The sequence below is a fragment of the Neovison vison genome, chromosome 11 (assembly GCF_020171115.1).
Source record: "Neovison vison isolate M4711 chromosome 11, ASM_NN_V1, whole genome shotgun sequence".
NCBI lineage: Eukaryota > Metazoa > Chordata > Mammalia > Carnivora > Mustelidae > Neogale > Neogale vison.
The window spans coordinates 204,909,087-204,936,053 of record NC_058101.1 but is presented as its reverse complement, the minus strand read 5'-3'; the positions used below and the strand labels follow the sequence as shown (position 1 = coordinate 204,936,053).

The 26,967-nt window shown below is 36.1% G+C and overlaps 1 protein-coding gene across 3 annotated transcripts in view; it reads left to right on the top strand.

The window, feature by feature from the left end:
- Positions 1-26,967, top strand: part of WDR17 (WD repeat domain 17) — a 108,011-nt gene that overhangs the window by 41,290 nt on the left and 39,754 nt on the right. For all 3 annotated transcript variants that reach the window (XM_044225704.1, XM_044225702.1, XM_044225703.1), the window contains 9 exons: positions 2,458-2,641; positions 6,925-7,155; positions 13,356-13,607; positions 14,456-14,578; positions 16,596-16,780; positions 18,757-18,925; positions 21,603-21,694; positions 23,918-24,000; positions 25,709-25,795. In XM_044225704.1, the coding sequence (XP_044081639.1) occupies positions 2,458-2,641; positions 6,925-7,155; positions 13,356-13,607; positions 14,456-14,578; positions 16,596-16,780; positions 18,757-18,925; positions 21,603-21,694; positions 23,918-24,000; positions 25,709-25,795 (1,406 nt within the window). The remainder of the gene's footprint in view (positions 1-2,457; positions 2,642-6,924; positions 7,156-13,355; positions 13,608-14,455; positions 14,579-16,595; positions 16,781-18,756; positions 18,926-21,602; positions 21,695-23,917; positions 24,001-25,708; positions 25,796-26,967) is intronic.

Genomic DNA, 26,967 nt, shown 5'->3' with positions numbered 1-26,967 from the left:
AGATACTCATTAAATATTTTTTGAAAGATACATTTTTTGTTGTTGTTGTTTTGAAACAACAGTGCATTTCAGTGAAGAGTGAAAAAAATGATTCGTTATTCTGGAATAAAAATCTTTTTAATTACCAATAGTGTAGTTTATTGAAAATTGAAGAAAAAATAGCATTACTCTATAAACTAGTTAAATAATAAAATACTGAGATTTTATGTAGTCTATTATTCAAGATTATAGAAACACCAAGTAATCAACCTGAGTTTTAGTATAACATATCAGTCTAGGTAAACTATTCCTTTAGCGAGTAAGGACAGTCAGAGAATGGATGAAGGCAGAACTTGTTTTTTTTCATGTTCACATTTGTCCAGTTGTATGATGACATTTTATGACTTGAATATTTAGGAAGATTGAGCTAAAAATTATTAATATAAAAAACCTATGAAGGAAATTTATGTGTTATTAAAGACTGAAACAAACTAAGAATCATCCTGATTTAAAAATTAAAACAAACTCAGGTGACAGTTCATTACACAGTTCCCTGTAAAAACTTGTTTCAAAGTATGCAAATAGACAGTTACATTTATATTAAATGGTGACATTAATATTCAACTTATGTTAATCAGTATTGTTTTAAATGTTATTGTCTAAATTGAAGTGCTTTGAAAATTATGCTACATAAATATAAAATATTAAGGTTATTTTCAAAGGGAATATTTATTAAATCATACCTAGGGTCTATGTACAGTCAGAGTCTGATAGTTTGTCACACTCTGTATAATAATACTGATGTTTTATCACATCTGTCTGAACTATTAAATGATACTTGTAAATGCCATAAGAATTTTCCCTTTAACCATTGAATTGTGATGCAATAATATATTAACTACTCTAAAAATAATTTATGGTGCAGCTGAATGTAATGGTATAGACTCATAATACTGAACTGTAAATATAATAGGAATGTATTAATAAATTAATCCCCATATGTATTTATATTGTGCTTAAGATACTACTTGGATAATTTGTATAGTAAAGCCAGTGAAGATCATTGATAGCTTCTTCATGTATTTACTGTATTTATAGACTCTTCCACTGGATTTCTAACTTATGTAGCAGTTTTTCTGTTAGATACATTAGACACATTCACAGTATTTATGACTTAAAACTTACAAACCTATTCCTAAATGTACAGAAAATGTACTTAAATATATTTAAACAAGCCAACTTAAGATGATTGTAACTGCAAAACTCCACTTGTACTTGGTTCTTTTTAACAATATTTTCATCTGACATTGTTCAGGAATAGTTGAAGTTCAAGTAGTAAGAAATATAGAAATTATAGAAGGGAAACCTTAGGAAATAATTAGGTTGTTAGTCAAAATTTTATATGCAGAGATGTTCGCTACAGCATTATTTGTTATAGCAAAATTTCAAAGTGGCTTAAGTGGTAAACAATAGCAGATTTTTTTCTCCTCATCATCACTTATTAAGGAAATGCAAATCAAACTACAAATCTACAATGACATCTCACCTCACACCTGCCAGAATGGCTAAGCACAAGAAAAAAAAATACAAACACAAAAATAAAAGCACAAGAAACAAAAGATGTTGGCAAGAGTGTGGAGAGAAAGGAACCCTCATGCACAGTTGGTGGGAATGCAAACTGGTATAGCCACTGTGGAAAACAGTATGGAGGTTCCTTAAAAAGTTAAAGATAGAACTACCCTATGATCCAGAAATCATGCCAGTAGGTATTTACCCAAAGAATACAAGCACACTAGTTCAGAGGGCCGTATGTACCCCCATGACTGTAGCAGCATTATTTATAACACCCAAACTGTGGAAGCAGCCCAAGCGTCCACTGACTGACCAATGGACGAAGAAGTGGACGGCATATAAATGGAATATTGCTCAGCCATAACAAAGAATGAAACTTGCCATTTGCAGCAACATGGATGGAGCTGGAGAGTATGACGCTAAGTACAATAAGTCAGTCAGAGAAAGACAAGCACCATAATGATCTCACTCCTATGTGGAAGTTAGGAAACAAAACAAGCAAAGGGAAAAAATAAGAGAGGGAGAGACAAATCAAGAAACAGACTTTTAATTATAGAGAATAAACTGATGGGGAAGGGTGGAGGGAAGGGGGAAATAGGTGCTGGAGGTTACAGGGGACGCTGGTGATGAGCCCTGCTAATGTGTGGAAGTGTCGAGTCACTCTGTTGTACACTGTATCAGCTGACTGGAATTAAAATAAAAATTTTAAGAAATGATTTCTTTCTTTTGATTGAATACACTTAACACTTGAAAGCAAACCAAGGCTTGAAATGTGTTCATACCATGCATGTTATTAGGTATACTAATTTTCATGTACGTAGCTTTTTAAAATTAATGTGATTATTAATGAGAAGTGTTTTATCTAAAAAGAAGCACTGAAATGTCTTATTTATATATTTTTTTTAGTTGGATCACCGTTATAATGAATTCAAACTTCACGCAATTATGTCTGAACATAAAAAAACAATCACAGCTATCTCTTGGTGTCCACATAACCCTGATGTGTTTGCAAGTGGCAGTACCGATAATTTAGTGATCATTTGGAATGTTGCAGAACAAAAAGTCTTGGCTAAGCTCGACAATACAAAAGGTATATTTATAACTGGGTTTTATTTTACTAAATGAAATATTTTTATTTTAATAAGCAAAATATTTTATTTAAATTAGCTCAGGTTTTAAACTGAGCTTTTCAAACTTTCTAGTTTGAAACTGCTTAAACTGCTTTTCAAACTTTCTAGTGCTAATCTATGTAAGAAATCTGTGGAAGAAATTTCATATCATGACTCATTGTACATATGTATAAAAACTGAAACAAAATTTCATGAATTATTTTATACTTAGCACAATGATCCATGAAAAATGATCAATACCAAATGATTTCATTAATATGTAAATATAAGAAAAATTCCCAAAATAAATATAAAAATAATAACTGGTGAGATTTCCTTAATGGGACAATAGGTCTAGCCTCTTCATTACTGTATTCCAATCTGAAACATACAAGGACAGTGTTACACATGTAATCAGTGCCCTGCTGAGCTGCTTTCTTTCCTTTATTTTTAATTGGGTCAAGATAGAAAGTCCTAGTTCACACAAGTAGGTCTTAGTGAATTGAATATTATGATATTCTTCCTAGCTAGCATCTTATCCCATGATAATGATGAAGTTATCATTTTTCTCTGTTAGATGTCACAATAATTCAATCACTTTTTAAACACCAAGGGTGTCTCAGTTATTAATTATGATTTTGAGAGCTACTGCTGGACGTGTTTTCCATGTCCAGTTGTTTCTCTAACAATTACTGGTTATAGCTTTGAGATAGAAAACTGAGACTTGACCGTCTCACTAATTTTATTTTGTTCAATTTCTTTATAATCTTCTTTTTAGTGTGTAGCAACAATATTGAGAATTCATAGGTAATTGTATGGGAGGAACTCTTGCTTCCAAGATAATAATAATGCCTTTTGGAACCTTTGGATATGTTCAGCATACTTAGTATATTTCTTTTTCCTTTTCTTTTCAAATTTAGGTCATTAGGAATATTGAAAATACCAGTAAAATAAACCAATTTTGTTATATAACTTCCATTAAAAAAATATTTGCCAAACAAGGTTAATTTTGCAGCTAGAAAAATGTGACTCTCATTCCCAAGCTCATAAAACCTGCTGCTTATTTTCATTTGCAACAACTCCTGACCTTCAGTATTAGGTAATGTGCAGTTTGCTCCAGTCTCAGAGCAAAAATTTTTTTTTTAAAGATTTTATTTATTTATTTGAGAGAGGGACAGTGAGAGAGAGCATGAGTGAGGAGAAGGTCAGAGAGAGAAGCAAACTCCCCATGGAGCTGGGAGCCCGATGCGGGACTCGATCCCGGGACTCCAGGATCATGACCTGAGCTGAAGGCAGTCAGTCGTCCAACCAACTGAGCCACCCAGGTGTCCCAGAGCAAAATTTTTTTAAAGTCAACTCTATTCAGTGAGCCTCCACTAAAGTAATAGTTTTCCTTAAGGTTTTCAATACATCAATGAGAAAAAGCCAAAATACTTTTAGTACAAGGCTTTGTGGTAGATAAAAACAGCAATTTATAGCCTCAGTCAGAAGTCTCAGTAGATTTTTCATGTTTTTTTGGTCAGTCCTATTTCTCTACCAATCACAAATCCTACAGGTTTTTCCAGTATTGTTTTTATGGGGCAAGAGTGCATTTTCTCAATACTTTATATTCAACTTTATGTGAAAATAATTTTAATCTTTATGTGAAAAATAGTCCTTGAATGCTACATGATGTCATCATTCTTACAAGGTTGTCACACAAAATCTATACTTGATTATAACTGCAGAATAACATTTCCTAAATGTTATGCATAGGTACAGCTTAGACAGTATAGTATTGTATTAGCACCTCGTGTACCCACTGATTTGTCATAAAACGCTATGTGCATCACCTCTTTTCATGATGGAAGAGTTTTTTTATTCATTAGCTTTGTGCACCATAGCTTTTTTGCCACTGAGCATACAATTAAATAAGACTTTTCATTAGCTGAATCACTGAACATTATATAAAAAACTAATGATGTACTGTACCTTGGCTAATTGAATTTATATTTAAAAAGATAGCTAAATCCTAAAATAAAAAGCTTTTTCATTTGCATTTTTAGAATTATAGCATTGTGGTAACAGTTTTGATCACTTTTATATATTTTTCCTTTTCTTATGTATTCTCTTTTGTTTTGAAAATTTTCTTCACAATAAGTTCCTCATGCTATTTCTAAATATCTTAATTTGAAAATTGAAAGCTTTATTTGCAAAAAATTTATGAATATTTGGGTTATTTTCATTGTAAGTAATTCCCTTTGAAATGGCTTAGACTCTATCTTTTTTTCAGAATCTGGCTTAAGCAAAGTAGAAATTTGCATTTAGTCAAACTTTAAAAAATCAATATTAGAATTTGAAACTGCCTCTGTATTTTTTATTTCATCATTCTGTTTTCCACAGTAATAAAAATTTTACTTAAAACAAGTATTAGTTTGTTTAAATGTAAAATGTTAAAATTATCATGAGGTTGAAAAATATCACACTTGATAATATCCTTTCAGTAAAAAAAAAACAAAACCGAAACCAATGGATAATAGTATTACCTAACTGTCTTAGACTATTTTGGGAAGAATTAAATGAGTTAATGTTTTACAGAGTTCTTAGAAGTACTTACAAATAATGAGCCATTATAGAAGTCTTTTCTGTTTTACCTATATGACATTGTTTCTAGTTCCTTCTCTTCCTTGCTGTCTCTCCGGAGACACGCATACAGAGAGCCCATGTTCCAGAGGCTTTCTTCAAGTGTTCGATGGTGGTTTGACCCATTCAGAGTGTCTCATCCCTTATTGGGAAATTCGACTTCTGTTAATGTAGTCTAAAACCACATCAGCTTTTTATTGGCCTTATTCATGGACTTATCCATTCCTTCTGTAAATATTTATGGAGTTACCATTTTATGTCAGGCCCTGAACTGGGGGTTAGGCTTCTGGTTTCTGCCTCTTGGAACATTAAGAACATAAATTGAATTTACTGTCAATGAACAAATTAAAACTCTGTGTCTTTTTTTAATATCATTTCCTCTTCCTGGGAAATACTACTTATCCCATACATTAAAGTCTACTGCTTCCTCAAAGTATAATCCAAATCCAGCTTCTTTCTAGGACAGTTGCCCAACAGTTCACAGACTTTTCTATACGTCACAATCATTTGGAAAACCTTGTTGTTGTTTTTTAAAATATTTTATTTATTTATTTGACAGAGAGCATGTGCACAAGCAGAGGGAGCAGAAGAGGGAGAAGCAGGTTCCCCGCTGAGTAGGGAGCCTGATGCAGGACTCCATCCCAGGACCCCGGGATCATGACTTGAGCCAAAGGCAGAGGCTTAACCGACTGAGCCACCCAGGCAGTCCTGGAAAACCTTGTTACAAATAGATTCCTGGGTCCTAATTCCATATGATCTGATGTGCTTATTCAGTTTGCTGATTCGGATGCATTTGTAAAGTATCTGTGTTGGGAGGTTCACAATCTCTGTCTTGAGTTAGAAATTTACCATAATACTTATTTTATATATGATTTATTTGATCACAGTAATAGAGAGGGAAATACAATTAACTTTTGTATTTCTTTTATAGCTTAAAAAGGTCTTTTACATGCATTATTATATTTCTCTTATCATGTGGAATAGGTGTACAGCTATTTTTAGTTACCTGCATTTTATAGATGAGAAGAGAGATTAAGAGGTAAAGTTATTTGTTGAGTTCATCTAAGCAGTACTAAGATTTTGAATCTAAACCCTGATAAGACATAGGTTGCAGCATTAATTTTATTACTAACTCCCTATAGTTGCATTTAACTTTTCATTTATGTAATCCTTATCTTCCCAAGATATTATATTTGTATCTTATATTTAAGATCCTTTAAAACAGGAATTTTATCCCTTATTAACTTATATGCCTAGAGTGCCTACAGCAAGTCTACACAAAAACTCAGTAAGAATTCGTTGCTTTAATATGTAGTTTCTGAAAGAAAAAAACTACATAAATTTCTGTATATATGAAGCATATTATGATATGAGTAGTTTCAAACCCACCGGGGGTTTGGGTAGTTTCAAACCCAACGGGGGTTTTCCTTTCGTTATGGAAACACCCTGCCTATGTTGCCTGTACTTGTTAGGATCACTTTAGAAGTCTGACTCCCAACTAAGAAGGTGGTAATATTTTTTTTTAATAACAAGCCTCGTCTTGTATTTTAAGTTGTTCTAGAAATATACAGTAGGAATACTATTTAATGGTACACTCTTCTTCCTCATGTCTCTATGCATGTCTGTATTTCATTTCTCCTAGGGACACCTGCCTCTCTCAGCTGGTGCTGGAACGCAGGTGAAGCCGTGGCCTTTGTTTCCCACAGAGGCCCACTGTTCATCTGGACCATCTCAGGCCCAGAGAGTGGAGTGACTGTGCACAAGGAAGCTCACAGCTTCTTGTCTGATGTCTGTGTATTCAGATGGCATACCCAGAAAAAGGGAAAGATTGTATTTGGTCATATTGATGGAAGCCTATCAATTTTTCAACCAGGTAAGAATTTAATTTAGTCAAGTTTCTTTTTCTTACCTTATGTAATTTCTTGTTTACGTAGCATACAGCCAAGGTTCAGAGTATTTTTTTTTTAAGGCTCACAGTATTTTAATTTTTAAATAATAGTTCTACAAATAATATCCAGCACTAAAAATTCACTTTTTTTTTTTTTAAGATTTTTTTATTTATTTGACAGACAGAGATCACAAGTAGGCAGAGAGGCAGGCAGAGAGAAGGGGGAAGCAGGCTCCCTGCTGAGCAGAGAGCCTGATGCAGGGCTCCATCCCAGGATCCCGGGGTCATGACCTGAGCCGAAGGCAGAGGCTTTAACCCACTGAGCCACCTAGGTGACCCCCAAGAAGTCACTTTTATTGTAATATATTTAACTCAACTGTGTAGATTGTGCTTCGAGTTAACCCAAATACAGTCATTTGCCCCATTATTTTACTTTTTAAAGTCAATTTTTTATTTCTATACATTTACTAAGAAAATGGCCTGAATGAGTAAGGACATTCAACACAATATGATGGCTTACTAATACAACTCAAAAATATTTTTCCATCTGCTTCTAAAATACCAATGTGATGCCCGTAGGTCCTTAACAAAGACTTTGAACTTGAGGTAGAAAGGAACAATAAATCTTTTGATTCCCCCCATTAGCTAATTAATTAATCTAGCTGAATGAAGGGGTCTGAGAAGCTAATTTATGTTTATTTTTTCCAATTTAAACAATGATAAAGTGTGTAATGGGAAAATCTGAAAATTACCTGGATAGCTCTCCACTCAAAAGTAGTATGGTTACCCTTTGAGAAACATGTTTTTTGCCATCTGGCATTGCTGTTGGTGTATGGGACTCCGGACTTGCCAGATAGACGGATAAAAGTGCTTTTTAGGAATAAGATCGCTACTTTTTTTTTTTTTAATTTTATTTATTTATTTGACAGAGAGAAATCACAAGTAGATGGAGAGGCAGGCAGAGAGAGAGAGGGAAGCAGGCTCCCTGTTGAGCAGAGAGCCCGATGCGGGACTCGATCCCAGGACCCTGAGATCATGACCTGAGCCGAAGGCAGTGGCTTAACCCACTGAGCCACCCAGGCGCCCAAGATCGCTACTTTTAAAAAATTTGTTACATCTAATTTATCTGAAACTAAGAGAAGAAAAAAGAAATTGAAATTGAAAAGAAGAAATCCTGAAAATTTGAATAAATATTTCCTAAAGAAATCTTCCTACTGTTAAAAAATGATATCTAAAACATTGCTATTTTGGGGCCATTATCTCAAACACATTTCAAATGGGTTCTTCTGTTTTACCTCTTAAAGCAAGATGACAATAAAGATGCATGTCTGTCTTCACCACCTCCCCTCTGCTCTTTGCGCATATCCCCGTGTTCCTTCTGGTCATACTAATGTAACTTGGGGAGGCTTTTATCTGTTTTCAGTTGGAGGGGGGACAGGTCTGTGCTTGTTTTTTGCTACATTTGGATTTGTTGTCTCAGACACCTCCACACTATCTGTTTTGTCCTCTGCGTTGGGAGAAAATTCTGTTTGAGAGTTGGTCATTAGGCTCAGGGTTCAGGGACCTCATTCACAGACTTTCTCCGTTTGGATCTGGTGCAGGCCACTTCTTTTCCCTCCTGGGCTCTTGATTTCCCGCGGTCTTCTTCGGTCCCAGGGAGGTAATTTAGGGACAGTCAGGTTGGCCGTGTGCTGTGTGGTTCCTCCTCATGATTGCGTTCTGGGGGTGTAACCAGATCTCAGTAGGAACTCCCCACCACTCCCCCAGCGAGCCCGTACCCAGAGACTTCATGAGGATGGCAGTACTTTGTTTTTGAGGAACCTGGTGCTGTTGAGCTCTAGAGAGGATAATGAGGAGTGTGCACGCACTTTGGCCCAAATTTCATTCTAGATATTATGCACATTTTATAACTTGTCATTTTGACCATCTCTTTTTCACTGACTTCAGGCTTTCTTTTCTTGCTTTATTATTATTAATATATCATTATTAGGTACTTTTTTAAATTAGGTATTTTTGAATGTATTAAGTCCTAAGACATTGTATTATATCTCTAAGATATAAAACATTGAGACACTGTATGCTTATTCTGCAATTGAAAGGATAGGGAGGCATAAAGACCTCCTTTGCACTTTGTGTCTCCCTTTTGTGGGTTTAAGTCAGGGTGGAATGTATAATATTTCAACATTTGACCCATGACTTCCAGAAGAGGCCATCATTTTGCCACAACTCATCTTCAGCTTTTTTTTTTTTTTTAAAGATTTTATTTATTTATTTGACAGACAGAAATCACAAGTAGATGGAGAGGCAGGCAGAGAGAGAGAGAGGGAAGCAGGCTCCCTGCTGAGCAGAGAGCCCGATGTGGGACTCGATCCCAGGACCCTGAGATCATGACCTGAGCCGAAGGTAGCGGCTTAACCCACTGAGCCACCCAGGCGCCCTCATCTTCAGTTATTAAATGAAGTAATTTGTGCATCTGTACCCATATCTCCCATATCATCAAGTATTATTTTTCTGGATCTACCCATGGATTCATGTGCTAGGGCTTACCCTAACAGAGTCCCACACTCTGGGTGGCTTAGATCAACAAATGCATTGTCTTGCAGTTGTAGAGCCCGGAGATAGGAGGTCAAGGTGTCAGCAAGGCAAGGCCCTGTAGAGACATCAGGGAAGCCTTGGCTCCAGGGCTCTGTCTTAGCTTCTGGTCGTTCCTTAGCTCGTAGCAGCCCGGCATCAGGCTTCACATGGCGTTCTCCCTGTTCGCATGCAGTGCTCTGTCCAAATTTCTCCTCTTTAAAAGGACACAGTCATGGATAATGGTTCACCCCAATGACTCATCTCAATTTATCATCTGCAAATACCCTGTTTCCAAATAAAGTCACATTCACAGATCCTTGGAGGTTGGGACCTCAACATCTTTTGGGGGGACACAAATTCAACCCATAACAACCCCATACAGAGTTGTTGACCTCATTTATTCCATAGGATGTTTAGCAGTGGATATGTACAAAACATTAGGGAAGGTATAATCTTACTGTGTATTTTCCTTTTGTGTGTACATGAGCTAATGGGTCATGAAGGAAATACTATTTTTTATTCTGATGCTCAATTCTGTATTGCGGCTTGAAGCTTTGAGACTATTAGCGTTATACCGTTATACTTACTTTTTATACCGTTTATACTTACTTTTATACCGTTATACTTACTTTTCCTAAGGAGTGGTCACCTTTACCTTCTTAAGGACTTACTAGCACAACAGATTGTTCTATCTCTAATAACAAGGAAGAATTAATGTCCTCCAGCTTCTTGCAGGAGACTAAGACCTCAAGCTCTCTACTATCGGGTCTTTATCTCTTTTGGAAGGAAAAGGAAATATTCATGGAGCTAGCTTTTATGTCTCCTCCCTTTCAGTCTGAAAACCACTTTATTCTGTATTTATGTATTGGATTTTCATGTAAAACTTCACAGTAAACAGAGGACTCTAGAGCCAAAATCATTAGAAAACTGCTCTAGCTATTTTAAATTAGAGTTTTAGACAAGGCTAGGTCATCAGAACTTTTTTTAATCTTCATAATAGAAATGTTTTCATTGAATTGACTTTGGTGTTATTCCAAGGATGTGCATTAATCTAATTTGCATGGTTTTATTTTAGAAATGTTGATGACATATTCCCTGTGTAATACTGTGTTCCCTTTCTGAAAACACCCAAGTTTTCTGGTCTCAGTTCTGGGAAAAGTTGTGCTTCTCCTGAACACATTTTTTTTTTTTTTGGTCTTTTTATTTTATTATTATCCTATGAACGCCATGAGTTATGTAACCTTTTAAGACTTTTTCCTCTTTGCTTTGGCCACCGATTTCAAAATAAAAATTTGAACAGTTATGCGGATTCTACACTACTTCATTATCTCATTTTTAAACTCCAATTTTCCCTTGTCCTGGTTTTTGTTTATGTAAGATTTTATTTATTTGACAGAGAGCACACGCAGGGGGAGAGGCAGGCAGAGGGAGAGGAAGAAGCAGGCTTCCCACTGAGCAGGAGCCCGACATGGGGTTCGATCCCAGGACTGTGGGATCATGACCTGAGCTGAAGGCAGAGCTTAACTGACTGAAGACACTCATGGTTTTTGTTTTTTATACCGAAATTATGTACCTTACCTTCTTATTGACTTACTCTTCTCAAATGCTTCGTCCTTATCTGACAACAGAAGTTGCCTGATATTTGTATAATAAAATAGAACATAAATAAAAATAAAGTATATTAAATAATGAAAGTATTATCAGCTGTTTTAATGGCTGGCTGTAAAATTTTATAGACTTAGTTTTCCATTTTTTATAATAAAAATGTTGGTACTAGACAGAAGAGAAAACAGTGACAGTAATTTATAATCATTTTTACCAAGCACGGGCTTTCAAGCAACATGATTTAGATACCATAGTATTTGCATTGCAGATTTTCCCACGTTTGTGTTACTGTTATTTTGATTTTTTTCACATAATGGAATATTTTTCATAAACCATTCATATTAACTGAAAATTACTTTAGAAACAGCTTTAGTATAGCTTAGGTTAATCATTTTTCTATCTCACTCTGACTTGTAATGATTATATTAATATTCATTACTCTTTGTCAGACCAAATAGCAATTTAGCAGATGCTGATTTGGGGAAATAAGTAACAAACTTTTCTTGATGATGATTGCAAAAATTTGTTAAAGCCAAATAAAGGAAATATCACACATAGCTTCTATGGTCTTATATGCAAAAATTCTTTTTTTTTTTTTTTTTAAAGATTTTATTTATTGGGCGCCTGGGTGGGTCAGTGGGTTAAAGCCTCTGCCTTCGGCTCAGGTCATGATCCCAGGGTCCTGGGATCGAGCCCCGCATCTTAAAAAAAAATCTTAAAAAATCTCTTAAAAAAAAAAAAAAGATTTTATTTATTTATTTGACAGACAGAGATCACAAGTAGGCAGAGAGCCGGGCAGAGAAAGGGAGGGAAGCAGGTTTCCTGCTGAGCAGAGAGATCATGACCTGAGCCAAAGGCTGAGGCTTTAACCCACTGAGCCACCCAGGCGCCCTTATATGCAAAAATTCTAGATAAAATGTGAGCTTAACATCATAAAGAATAATGTATTCTGAGAAATTTAATCCCAACACAGAAACTGTTCAGTTCATTTTACAAATAGCTTATATAGCCAAGGAAATTGATTTTTTTTTCTGCTTTTATTCTCCGACATGTTGAAAAACACTCTGTAACGGTGATACTGCAGAAGGAGCTGTGGTATCCGTCAGCTGGGTTTTTGTTTAGTAAACGCGTCTGGCCGCGTTTATAGTACCCCGGGGGAGCTGGTTCTGCGAGGTCCGCGGTCCGCCGCCTTTCCTCTGGGAACGGGAGGCCGGCTCTCGGAGCCCTGCGGGCGGTGCCAGCAGAGGCCTTTTCCTCCCCGTTGCCAGTGGTGTCGAAATTTGGAAGGCGCAAGAGGATTGTTGGATAATCCTTTGCTTCATTTAATTCCGCATGTTTTACGTCCCTGTTTTTCTGGCTGCCTCGTTCGTACTGGTTGCCAGGAGTGAGCGGTGGTTAGGACAGATGCGGCGTGCATGAGGGAGGGGTGACTGTAAAGACGGATACGCTGCTTCCAACGGGTCCCACTGTTCTTAGCCCCCAAGTGACTAACTCCCTCTTTTACAAAACTCCACGAGCTAAGTATTGTTATGTTCTCCATTAAACCAATAAAACACTGAGCCCGCAGAGTCCATGTCTTGTCCAAGAGCACAGAGCTCGTCCGTGGAGGCACAAGACTGTGCACCCGGGCAGCTGGCAGCCCAGTCTGGGGTTCTAAACACAGCACGGGGTCCCTTTTGGTAAGTCCTTCCTGTCCCCACAGGAACTGTAGTTGATGACAGGATCATGGGCATTGTCTCTCTCTTCTTTTTCTTTTGGCATTTCAGTAACAAATAGAAGAGACTTTCAGGGCACCAGAGGTGGCCCGAGCAGGGCAGTTTGTTCTGACTTTCCGAATCTCGTTCCCTGCACTCCCGTGTCTGTTAGGACCTCTGCACGCAAAGGCCAGATCTCTGTTCCCAGTACTCTGGGAGACCAGAGCTGTTAAAGAGGAAATTAATATGATCTCAGTTGTTGATTTTCTTTTGAGCATTTTGTTTAAAATCTTTTTCTTTATATTTCAATAGGTAATAAAAGTCAGAAACATGTTCTGAGACCTGAATCTCTTGAAGGGACAGACGAAGAGGACCCAGTGACAGCTGTGGAATGGGACCCACTGTCTACCGATTATCTCCTTGTGGCTAATTTGCATTTTGGAATTCGCCTGCTAGATTCAGAATCACTTTATTGCATAACAACATTTAATTTTCCCAGTGCAGCAGCTTCTGTGCAGTGCTTGGCCTGGGTTCCCAGTGCTCCTGGGATGTTTGTAACTGGGGGTAAGTTTACCCTGTTCCCCAAAGTTTTAAATATATGTATATTCTCTAACTGAGTCAGGGAAATTATATTCTTTTTTTTTGTTAATTTTGTATAAAATGTATTAATATCCTAATGTTATCATTTATTATAGTAAATGCTTACTTTACTTTTATTTATACTGTATGTCGTTAACATAAAGACAAATAAATATGAAATGAAGGCTCAGTTTTCCAGGTTTCTGGTTATAAATTGGAATGTATTCTGTATGTGCGACATGTGCCATGTGTTTGTGTTTACATTTATCATTGTGTTTTAGGAGTATAGTCACTGAGTCTTATGGTGACTCTGTTTAATCACTGGAGGAACTGCCAGAAAGTCTCCCAAGGTAGCTTCTACGTAATAGGTGGGATTTTGGGGAAGTGAGGGAGCTTCCTAATTGGTCTTTGGTATATCAGGCAGTCTTTGTTGCAGGTCAGCAAGGGAGCAGTTTACATACATTTCAAAAGACAAAATATTATTTATTGTTAGAGGTAGAGAGTTCTTTGTAGCTGGCTTTCCTAGAGCAGGTGTGTCAGTGGGGTGCTTTTTTTGCGATCAGACTCTGATGACCTTTTTAGGGGAAGCTGCCAAAACAGGCAGTCTTTCACCCTAGGGAAGGATCTGGAACAGAAAAAAGCAAAATAAGCCAAACATTAAAAGGATGAATAGCATTTCACCTGTTTCTTTGGGTTATTGTACATTATTGTTTCAAAAATGTCTGTAAGCTACAAATCTTGCAAGTTTAAGTTTTTGTTACTACTTTTATTCTGGGCATTTTATGTTTCAAATAAAACTAGTTAACATAATGCTTTTTTCTTGATCTGGCTAGATTCTCAAGTGGGTGTTTTGCGCATTTGGAATGTTTCAAGAACAACACCTATTGATAATTTTAAATTAAAGAAAACAGGGTTTCACTGCTTACATGTGCTTAATTCTCCTCCAAGAAAAAAATGTAAGTAAAAATATCATCAAAATTCAGTATTTTAAGATGTTGGGTTTATTGCTATCGAATAAACTGACCGATACAATGATATAAACATATCACATGAACATAATAAAAAAATAAATTTACATTGTATGTTAACCTACTGGAAATTAGATAAAAATGTGGAAAGAAAAAAGAAAATAAACGGTACCAAATACTATATGTTACTGAGAACCAGATTTTTAAAATTAGCCTTTGACAGTATGTGTACTAAAGGAACGATCAAGGCCACACGATATCTAATATTACTAATTTGAAAATATTTAGAGCCAGGTTACATTTTTAAAATGCTAATAAATGGAGATATTAAGATAATATCTTATCCTGTAAGATAAGATAAGCGTCTCCTTTTCTACCCTACGCTGGGGTAGGGCCAGAGAAGTAATATGCTGGACGCTAGCATACTGTTAATATATCCTGTATTTTTTTAAGTTACTAGTTTCTTTGTTTAGTTGTTATCATGGGATGACTGAAATATGACATATTCTCTTCTTTCATATTTTCTTTCTTATTATAAGAGTAGCCCTGATTCATTAGAGGAAAAACCAAATATATAAAGAAGCACATACCAATCTTGTCATTATTAAGCAAATCCTTTCAGACTACCTATTATTAGACATCTTGTTTTTTTCCTCCCAATTTTTTAAAGTAACAGAAAGTTTGGAATAAGAAAAATGATGTGAAAATGAAAAATTTTAGATGTAGACATACTCACCAAATCCTTTAAAAAAATAAATTACAGGGGCACCTGGGTGGCTCAGTGGCTTAAGCCTCTGCCTTCGGCTTGGGTCATGGTCTCAGGGTCCTGGGATCGAGCCCCACATCGGGCTCTCTGCTCAGCAGGGAGCCTGCTTCCCCCTTTCTCTCTGCCTGGCTCTCTGCCAAATAAATAAATAAAATCTTAAAAAATAATAATAAATAAATAAGTAAATTACAGATACATAGGTACATAAAAGGTATCAACACAACCCATAAAGTCAACAAATTAAAATATTAGAAGAACCGGCCATCAAACATATTAATTTTAATGAAGCTGTCAGCAATATTTTATTGAACCAAGTGCTTCTTTTGTTATTAGTAGTTTATGCTAGTTTGGACCTACTGTCATTCTCAGATTCTGAGAAATGAGTATTATCCAAATGAGTGCAGCAAAGAAGACTTTATAATATTTGGACCAAAAAGAGAATTTATTGGGAAATATTTATCTATATTCCACTATGTAATTAATATAGATTAGCCTGATCATTTCCAGCAGTCTTATTATTTTGAATTATGTTTGCAAGAGAATATTCACATTCTAAGGAAAAACTTCTTGAAAGAAGACAAAAAATGAGATAAAGAACATACGAGAGACATTTATATAATTTAAAATTGAGACATGGAAGTGAATGAACAGTGAAAATAAACCTGAGGAAGAAGAGGGGAAAACTGAGATGCAAATGTATGTCAGACAGTCGTGATTCTTAATTTGGGTGCTAAATTACAGTGAATTATAAAGAACTTCGAAAAGAGTTATTTTCACTGGATTGGAAATTAGTGGAAGAGAGTTATTAGCTTTGAAATAAAAACATTCTCATGCATGTTTGTATGTGTAGAGGGGAAGTAAGTCATTAGTCAGCATTTTGAAAAAAGATTCTAATTAAAAAATAATGATGCTGCCATTTCATTTATGGGGCGATAAGAAATCAAATAGTCACAAAATGTTGTGGTTCCTCACTCACTAATTTCCACCATTTTGCTGCACCTGCATTTTTATACATCTCTTCAAAATAACATCCACTTTTATGTACCCATATGTATAATTTTTGGCAGTGCTGCAGAAGCACTTCTGTGGCGGAAAATGGTTCTTGCCTCATGGTTTGCTGACATAAATTCTGGATAAAAGAAAGCAGGGGCATTTTTACAAATTAGACCCTGTGGTTTCATTCCAGTTTGTGGGAAGCTGTTGGTGTAAATATTTACTTGTCTATATTTTCTTTTTTAGTTTTAGCCCAGTCTCCAACTAAAAATCATTATATGTCCTCGACAAGCGAAGCAGTTCCACAGCCGACTTTGACACAGAATCAAGCATTTTCTCTTCCTCCCGGGCATGCAGTGTGCTGTTTCTTGGATGGTGGTGTTGGACTTTATGACTTGGGAGCCAAGAAATGGGACTTCCTTAGGGACTTGGTATGTTTGTACTCATTCCTACTTTTATAGACCACACTTATTTTGTGTTAGCTCTTGATGTTTACTTTTACGTACATGCTATGACTGTTTAAGTTATTTTCATAAAGAGTTGTATGTTAGGACTTTATCTTGGTTGGCTGAAACATTTTAGAATTACATGTAGAATGAGAGATGACGAAACTAGGACAATTCTTAAAATTTTAAGCATTAAACTTCTTTCAATATTGATGTTTATTTAGCTTATTGTGATTATTCTGCATGGTTGGTAGTGCTCCCATTCTTGTGTATGCCCCGTTGGTCCTTAATATAGTATTGGAAAATTACACTGCAGTACTATATTTTGGAAGCAAAACGAAAAATATTCTTTCAGGAGGAAGGAGAAGTCCATCTGTACCAGTCACTCCAAACTTTATTGTTCCTATCTGTGAAATGAATAAGGTTGGGTTCAGTGTTTTCTGAGATTTCTAAGACTTCTAAGAATTTTGCTGTTATCAAATCAATACAATGATTCTAGGATTCTGTGAACATTTGTTCTTGTGCTCTTTAAGCCTCCATATAAAATAAGAGTACAACCTGGCTGAGGACTCGCATTTTTGACTGGTTTTGTTCTATTACTTTAACTCCCTCAAGAGTGCCCAGCACATAGCAAGACTTTATTCAGTTCTGTTGAATGAATGAATTTGTGAACGAATGAAGGTGTGTAATCCTGTATATTGTGTTGTAATTGCGATTTGTCAAGAATCCGCTTCTTTAAATCTCCCTATTTTATAGTGCATAAAAATGCATTCTATTTTCTGCAGGTTTGCACTCGTCTCATCTACACATTTAAAAAACTTTTTTATGTTGGTTGTTTTTCTGGGAAAAAACTTAGAAAAGGAATCTAGAGCTATAATCACCCGTGTAAAGAAATTGAGGGAAAGAAAGTAATATTGTATCTATCACTTTAGGACAAATTTAATTTTGTCCTCGAGTGAAAAAATTGAAATATGGCCAAAAAAATCTGATAACACTATGTAGCTTAGTTATTTTTAAATATTCCTTTTGCAGGTATCCTCTAGATTATTCCCTTTCCGTGTCATCTTTTTATGTAAACTTGTTTCCAGTATGGTCAACTCTTTCTGTACTTCAAATTACCATTTACTTTCCCAAAAATGTATGAAAAGGAAGAGAGAAAAATATAAGAATACATTTAAATCTATAAAAACTTGTATTAGCAAAGTAGAAATCATGCAATCCAAGTTCAGTAGCATTTCTGTTGACTGTGTATCTTCATGTTAAAATATTTTATTTAGAAAACTGATTTTTTGATAGTTCTCATTAAAAACTAAAATATTCCTTGATTATAAATTATTTCAGTGGCTTGTATTCACTTTAATAATGCCTGCCAGCCAGAGGACATAGTGATTTTTTTCCCTAATAATTTTCGAAGAATAAGGTTGTTAGAAAATTTTGAACAAGACTAATTAAAAATCAAGATTATGCTGGATTCTTTTTATTTCTGCCAAAATCATGAAGTTCTTTTGGAGTATGTCATTGGTATAAAAAAGAAAAGGTTTGCATTTAAGGATCTGTAGTTTTAATTTCATCTTAGTCTTCTATCACACTTCCAGAAGGACATAATAACTATCACTAGTTCATTGTTTTATAAATCTCTAGGACAGTATCATGTATATGATAATCAGAAAAGATATGTTTTGCATTCTTTTGTTTTTTTAACACCTTTGTATTTGGTTGCAGATTAGAGGCATTATGGTTGAATAAAATCTAGGTCTGTACGAAAGAGTAAAATAACAGCATAGAGAACATTCAACCACAACAGTGATTCTAATTTTGTACTTATATATATATGTATGTATAATATATTTTGTGTAAACATTTGAAAACTGTAGTATATATGTCAACTTGATTATACATTGTTGTTTTTAATAACACGAATCTTCCTCAGTAGTTGTGACTTCTCTATGCCACGTTCCTAGGGACATGTGGAAACGATCTTTGACTGCAAATTCAAACCTGATGATCCCAATCTTCTAGCAACAGCTTCTTTTGATGGCACTATAAAAGTCTGGGACATAAACACACTAACAGCTGTGTACACCTCCCCGGGTAATGAAGGGGTTATTTACTCCCTATCATGGGCCCCAGGTAAGAAGTGTTTTATTAAAATCAAGAATGCAGTTAAATGACTCTCCTAACTTTTGTTTTCATTTGAATTATATCCTTCTCTCAGTGCCACCTTGCTTCAAATAATTGTAGGGACAAATTAGTACCAATATATATGTTGGTTCAGTTTTTGTGGGGGTTTTGAATAAACTGTCCCATGCAGGCACTTTGATTTCTGGACCTTTCTTTATGACATAATCATATACAAAAGCCACAGTCAATAAGGATGATCTTGACCATCTAATTTTAGCTGCATTTGTATAGCTATGCCTTTCAAGGTGTAAAAGATTTTATGTGACAAAAGTTTTCCTTAAAATTTTCATATGAATCAAATACATGAAATTTAAAAATATATATATTTATCTTTCCCTGATAACATCTGTTTTTATTTATTTTTTTTAAGATTTTATTTATTTATTTGACAGAAATCACAAGTAGGCAGAGAGGCAGACAGAGAGAAAGGGGGAAGCAGACTCCCTGCTGAGAAGGGAGCCTGATACGGGGGCTTGATCCCAGGACCCTGAGATCATGACCTGAGCTGAAAGGCAGAGGCTTTAACTCACTGAGTCACGCAGGCGCCCCTAACATCTGTTTTTAAATATAAATGATTCTATAAAATCACAGATCAATGTTGACCATGTAATTTGATATAAATCCCACCACTGTAACATTGAAGAACTTCTGTGCCAGAATAGGGCCTTTTGTTTGATTTCAGAAAAATGCTACCTTTATACCTTCCTGTACATAAAGGAGAGAAAAGATGTCCTTGAAACCTGACAGTTTTTTCTCCAAAACATTATTTCCCTATCTCATTTTGCACACCCAAATGAATTTTTCACTTTATAAAGTATATAGAATGCTTTTCTTACTTGTCGTAGTGGTAACATATTTAAACCCACCTATAACCAGGATATAGCTTATTTTTTAGATTATCTCCTTGTGCACAGCGATTTTTAGTCTTGAATTTATGGGCTGTCAAGGGTTTTAGATGTTTTTAGGGATGCTGGGAATCTCTTGGATTTTATGCATGAAAGTTTTAGCCTACATGTGTACGTGCCTGTGTCTGTCAAAGATTATAATAGGAATCAGATTTTCAGAAAGGTCCATGATACAAAAAAGGTTAAGAAGCTAGTGCTGTTTTATTTATCCCTTATTCCCCCCAATGAGCAGAAGATCCCAGAAGAAGGTTTTACTTCCAACTCTTACTCTGACAGTAGTTGTTTCTGTAAGCAGAATATACTTAGTGCCATCATGGATACAAGGCCAACTGAAAAAAAAAAAAAAGTTACTTCGCTAAGAAGTGAGGCACAAAAAGAGCTAATTAGGTTTCTTACCTGCTGCCTTCCTCATAGTCATCCCCATTTGACGTTTTGTGCTTACCAACATTTATTTAAGAGGGTCTGAGAGGCTCAGTAACTTCCCCAGCTTACGTGCCTCGTGAATGATGGCAGACTTGGGCCTGGGCTCCCGCTCAGTGCCATATATATGCTTCTGCGTGCGGGGTCCCCAGCTGGTGGCACAGAGACATGGTGCCGTGGCAGCTCCTGGCTGAACAGTTCTTCCTCCACAGTGTTAGCTCAGCCTCACACCTAAAACTTAAATAGAAATCTCAACTGTCAAAACCGTTGTTCGGATTCATAACACAGAACCCGACCTTACCTAAAGCATTAGTTCACTCTCCGGAACATTGGAAAATGAAAATTCTTTACTTTTTTGAAATGTGATTACTGATGAATCACTACTTTTAGTTAAGTATGGTTAAAATGTAAAAGATTTACGAAGGTCGATAGGCTTGGAAGTGAGTAGGGTTTAGAGGATTGCGTCGCTTGCTGTCCTTTTTGAGTAGCAACCAGAGGAGAAGAAAAAGAAGTACAAATTAATATGGAAACTTCTCAATAATTTGAGAACTCAAAAAAGGAGAGCAGAATGAAAATACTAGAAAAATGGTAAGGACTTATCTTTTTAAGGTTTTTAATCATTTATTCCAAAGTATTTCCTCCCTGTCTTACTTGTAGGTAGCACAGGACAATTGTTCCCTTGTTTTAATGCAGAAAGCCTCTTTGACTGCCTTGCAAAAAACACTTATGTATCAGAACATCTGCTAACTTAGCAGCAGTTTGATGTTCACGGATCTTTTTGTTTCTTAAAAACAAAGAGCATTGCTTAGGTTTTTGACTTAAAGAACCTGGATTTTTTCATGTGTTCTGCTTACAGAAATGCTTTCCTAACCAAAAAAAAAAAAAAAAACAACTCGTTAGATGCAGTGTAAAGAAAAATGTAAATACTGACTGGATAAATGATAGTATTGAAGAATTATTGATAATTTTTGTGTTCGTGATTATGATAATTTGGTCATGTTATTGAAAGAGTCTTTTAGACATTTGTACTGAAGTATTTATTGGTGAAATGATAGACTGTCAGAGATTTGCTCCAAAGAAACCCAAGAGAGACTATAGACAAAATTTTGATAATTGTTGAAGTTGTGTGATAATACATTCATTATACTATTTTTTCTTTCCATACATTTGATAATTTTCATCATTAGAAACTTAGAAAAATTACATTGTAAATTGCAAGTCCTTTTCAAAAATTAACATTTTGGAAAGAATTACATGTGTGGCAGACATTTCATATAATGTCTAACAAATTGTTTCCTAAGGTGACTTAAACTGTATTGCTGGAGCAACTTCCCGAAATGGTACCTTTATTTGGGATGTCAGAAAGGGCAAAATGGTGCAACGATTTAATGAGGTAAGGTGTATTTATTGGTAGCCGAATAGTATAATGTCTTATACTGCCTCATGTTTTGTAAATGCTTTTCTCTCTTAATTTAATAATCGCCAGGTGACATTATGTTCTGTCACTTGGGAAAAAAAAGAGTAAGAGAACATACACATATTGAAATGAATTCTGAAAGATATAGATGGGTCTAAGATAGAAGAATTCACCTACAGTTGTATTAGACATTCAAAGGAATTCTGATTTATTCTCCACAAAATTATCTGGGCAAATATTCAATAGTTGTAAGAAGAGTAAACTCGAAACAAGTTCCAAATTACAGTCTAAATTCTGTTCCAATTCACTTTTCACGTAGGGAGAACCGTTTAATGTCTTGAACCTGATTCTTCACCTGTAAGATGGGAAAGTTGGATTTATACAGTATCGTGGACTTCCTTCCACCTCCCAAATTTGTTCCTCCAGGACAAGTGCTAAGACCCCCCCCCTTCCTGCTGGTAGTGACAAACATTGTACTTGACTTCTGCCTGGAATTTAATTGTCATCCTGTGTTTTACTGAGTCCCACTAATACTTGGAAACTGCCTGTGATCTCACTGTAATATGTTAGATATGTATCAAGGGAAATGAGGAAGGATCTCTCTTTTGAAATTTCATTCATTTCAAATGATTACTGTTGGAGTTTATTGAAGATATAATCTATTTGAAAATGACTTTAAAGCTATTTATACAAAAAACTGATCTTCCTCGGAGGATCAAGCAGCTTTGATCTTCTAGGGGACACTAAAGTCACGTGGAAAATGCAGAGTATTAGGGAAAGTTTACCAACTACCAGTAAGCAATTTTGCCCCCTAAAGAGGAAGCTTTGACAAAGGCCCGTATAGTTCCCATCCTCCCTTTCTCTACAGCGCAATGCTTTCAGTTCAGCAGTGCCCCCGACCTGCCCTCCACCCTCCGGTCAAGAACAGCACTGATCCCATAATAGTCATGTAAAAAGAAAAGAAATAAATCTGAGAAAGAAACTTTTGACCTAAATTCAAAGAAGTTATCCTTGGGGGTCATTCTGTTGAACTCTTCTTATGGCATCTTGGCCTTCTGTGACCTCAGATGTCTGCCCATCAGCACTGTGACGGTCCTACCCTGACTCCACGACCAGCATCCTAGCATGGGGGGTGGGGGTGACCCTCACTTCCTTTCATGTCTCCCCAGAATTCCGGAGCATAGTCGTGACTGATAGAAAAAGTGCTTAAATCTGGGATTAAATCTAGGATCCTAAATCTAGGATAATAAATACGGGGCAGTGCTGGCTGTAATTAACTGAGTTACACACGTCTTACAGAAGGAAATTCCGGGTCTTAGAAGCCCTAAGTTGCACTTTTCCTGGGATAAACGAAGCTGACGTGAGGCTTCCACTCCTTCTGTTCCATGAATATAGAGACTGCCTCCATTTTATGCGCATCTTTGTACAGCTACCCCCTTGATCCGCACAGAGGGAGAAAACAGCAAGCTAGAGACCACTTCAGTAACGTTGCCTTAAAACTTAAGACTTTAGTCTCTCCTTAGCAGCAGCCACAACTGAACTGCTATATAAAGTTAAAGAAAAGTTGGAAATGGATCGATGGCAACATTTATTCTCCCCTCCCCTGCTGATGAATGACATTCCCATGTGTAGTATATTCCTTGTGGTTTTACAAATCCTCATCATACTGGTTGTGACTCTATCCCACCCTCCCCCAATCCAAGAAAGCAGAGGAACAGGTCAATATAGAGTGGTTTGTGACAGGAAGAACCTTAAATCCTTCTTTGTTTTTATAAAACAGAAACCTTTGGGATTTAGAACAACAACCAGTAATAACAGTTGCCGTATTTCTCCCACTGTGGTTGTGGTAGCACCGGGTTAGGAAGCGGAGAGATCCCTGCCTTCGTCTCCATGCAGGCACTTCTAGAAAAGGCATCAAGCATAGCTTTATTCTGCAGATCTCGGCTCTCTGCTAGCGTCTGCAAAACCGAAACAGAGCCACTTAATCGATATCTTAACAGAGGGGGTTGGTTTTTTAAGTGTGATCGCTTCCTACATTTTTAAAGTTTATGTTCCGCTTCTGCTGTAGACAGTAATACCTCTGTTAACATCAACTAGACTAAGTTCCTAACAGAAGAGCAATACTAGAAGAAGTAAATAAATAAGAGAAAAAAAGGGGTGAATTATTTTTTATTGATAGGTATTTTGCATTTTTTGAAGCATGGAAAAAATGGAATATTCTGCGTTGCCTGGAGTCATAAAGATTCCAAAAGAATAGCCACCTGCAGTGGGGATGGCTTCTGGTAAGTACTTGATATGAAGTTATACTGCTTATTAAAGATGCATGTGATGGTACCAGTTGTGTCCCGTTAGCACGTACATCCGGGTCGTCCGCGAGATCCCGTTGTACAGCTCCACCAGCTGCGTCAGTACATGTGTACAAGCCACACGGGCACAGACCGTGTTCCATATCGGTACCAAATAAGAGTGTGGAGAGTTTCAAATAAATAAACCAGTCATTTCTTTCTAAATGAAAATACTTCCTGAGTGGTAACTAAAATACTGTGAATACCTCAAAGAGACTTTAAGATCTTTTCACTAAGAGTCTTATTAATCCTCATCACGTTTTTGAGGGAGTGGTATTTCAGTTTCACGGGTGATTCAAGAGATACCAAGTGGTCTAGACACTTGTTCGCCTTTTGTAGATGCTATTATTTATAAAAGGATGAATAGCCTTTGCAAGAAGGAATAAGGTAACGCATGTGGGAAATGCCTAACGTCTCTGACCCTCTGTTTCAGAAGCCAGTGCTTTCTTAATTCTGCTAGATCCCAGGAGAAAGTAGGTTTCCAAGGAATATATATGTAAGGGAAGAATGGCCTTTGAGCTGAACAAATGTTTTTATCCAGATGTTGCTATTGTGCGGCTGTAGGTTTTGTCATTGTCGGCAGGTGGTAGAGTCACGCGTGGCAGCCCGCAATGCAGGAGAGATGGTCTCCTGTTGGGTTTGGCAGGCCCAGCCCAATTTTCTCGTCGTCTCTTTAATTTCAGTGAAAAAGACAGTTGTTATGGAAACCAAAGATCTTCACCAGGAAGGGGAATTTTCCAAAAATAAGCATATTAGTGATTTTTTTGCCTTGAAAAGAATTATTTGCTAATGGATAAATACCAAAATACAATAGATGTGCTTCAGAGTTTTTTGATAAGGTGATCCACAGTTAGCTTTACCATGGACTTTCAGGACATCACTGGTTTGAAAAATAACCATAGGCAGTGACTAAACATTTCCAACCACTTCCCAGTAGCCTCAGAAGTTTTCATTGGACTACCTTTTCTAAAGACTTTTAAAACTCTGTGATACATTAATTTATACAGTTCCTGCTGCTGCTGCTGCTTCTTTTTCTTCTTTTTTTTTTAATTAACTGCCCTTTGTTATGGCAATGATTGGGTTTTATAGCCTCTTTAACTTTTGCAGCTAAAATGTATTTTGGGGAGAAGAGATCCTCCAAATTTCTAGTTATGTCACTCAGAACGTGCCACAACAATGTTGCAGCTTGCGTGTCTTGGATTAATTAATTAATACATGCAACTTGCATTATAAATGAGCTCTTTGAAATATAAATTTTGAACTGCTAAATTTTGAAGCTGAAAATTGAAAGCATATGTTAGTTATATCATTGTTTCAAAATATATGTGTTAAACTATGTTTTTTCTCAACTAAAAATATTCTATAAGAAATTCTATAAAAATATTCTATAAGAAATATTCTAAATCAAAATTTATCACCTTCAAATTGATTTAAGTGGATTGCCATAACTAATACTGTCTGATATAAATATACTCACTCATAATTGGTGATATCATTTACTTAATATTTTTAAATGTTCCCTGTGCTTTGAAGACAAGGTCTCTATCCTAAAAAACTTACTTTTGAATTATAAAATACTGGCTTTGTTTTTGTAAATAATGTATTCGGAATTTTTTTTCTATTAATCTATTATACTTAATTTCAGTATTATTCGAACAATTGATGGTAAAGTGCTACACAAATACAAACATCCAGCTGCGGTATTTGGTTGTGATTGGAGCCAGAACAACAAGTAAGAATTTCTTTTTTTCCCAAGATAAATAATAACTTCTGAGATTTTAAATAAACCTGAAATTTAATGTTATTCCCACAGGTAATACTCATCACTCTCTTTAGAATAATGATCTCGTAGTCTGGCCTTGTAATTGATTGTTTACGTTAGCTGGGGTTTAGGAAGAAGCATAAGACTAATAAAAAATGGAAATTTAGTCTGAATCTATATGTGGCTTCTACCATGGAAGTGTATGTGACCCTTTCCCTAAACCCTTTCAGCAGTCTCGCCAGTGGTGTTATTCCACCAGAACTTTCCACTGTCCTCCCCGCTGCAATGCCCTGAAACGGGATGATTTCCTGAAATATAGAACTTGTGCATAGTTTTGAAGGGTCATCCTTCCTTACAAGCCTAGTATTTACCATGTAAAAATCAAGTCAGATTTAAAAATTAATCCAAGTCAAATCCCCTCTAAAACTGATCCTTCAAGTCACTGCACTTCCAAGAATCTTGCATTTCAAACCTCTTATTCTGTATAAAGTGTACTTAAAGATTCAAACCTCCTTTAGATATTGTGAAAATAATGTGAAATCCTGTTTTTCCATATTGCAAGTGGAAAATATACATATTATAATATTAAAACCTTGTTATACTTGTGTTCTGGGTTAAATCACATAAGAAATGATGGATCTGTGTATTTCTTTCAGTAAATATAGAAAAGTTTATAAACCTTATAAACCTATAAAACCTGTCAGAGGTTTTATGCAAAGTGAGCTTGTGCCCAGCCCCTCCCCCAGGACTCCCCATCTGCGTGGCCTGATAATGTTCATAACAAAGCTGCCGAAGCCAAAATCCTTGGCCTCTTCTCTTATGCCTTGTCATCTGGTCCATTTCCATTTCCAGTCGGCCAGCAAGTCCTGTGATACGATCCATGTAAATGCTCCTTTTCCAGCCACTCCTTTCCCCTCCCCAACCCAATACTACTTGTTTGCTTTTGGACTTCCTCAAAAGCCTTCTAAATCAATTCCAGAATTCACATCCTGTGTCACCGCTTCCTTGTCTCCCTGCCCCACCTTCTTGATGTCGAAGTCAAAGTATTTAACAACGGGGTCTCAGTACACCATTTCATTGCTTACACTGATTGTAGGGTAAAATGTGAAATCTTAGGGGAGCGACAGGGGAGGCCCTGTATA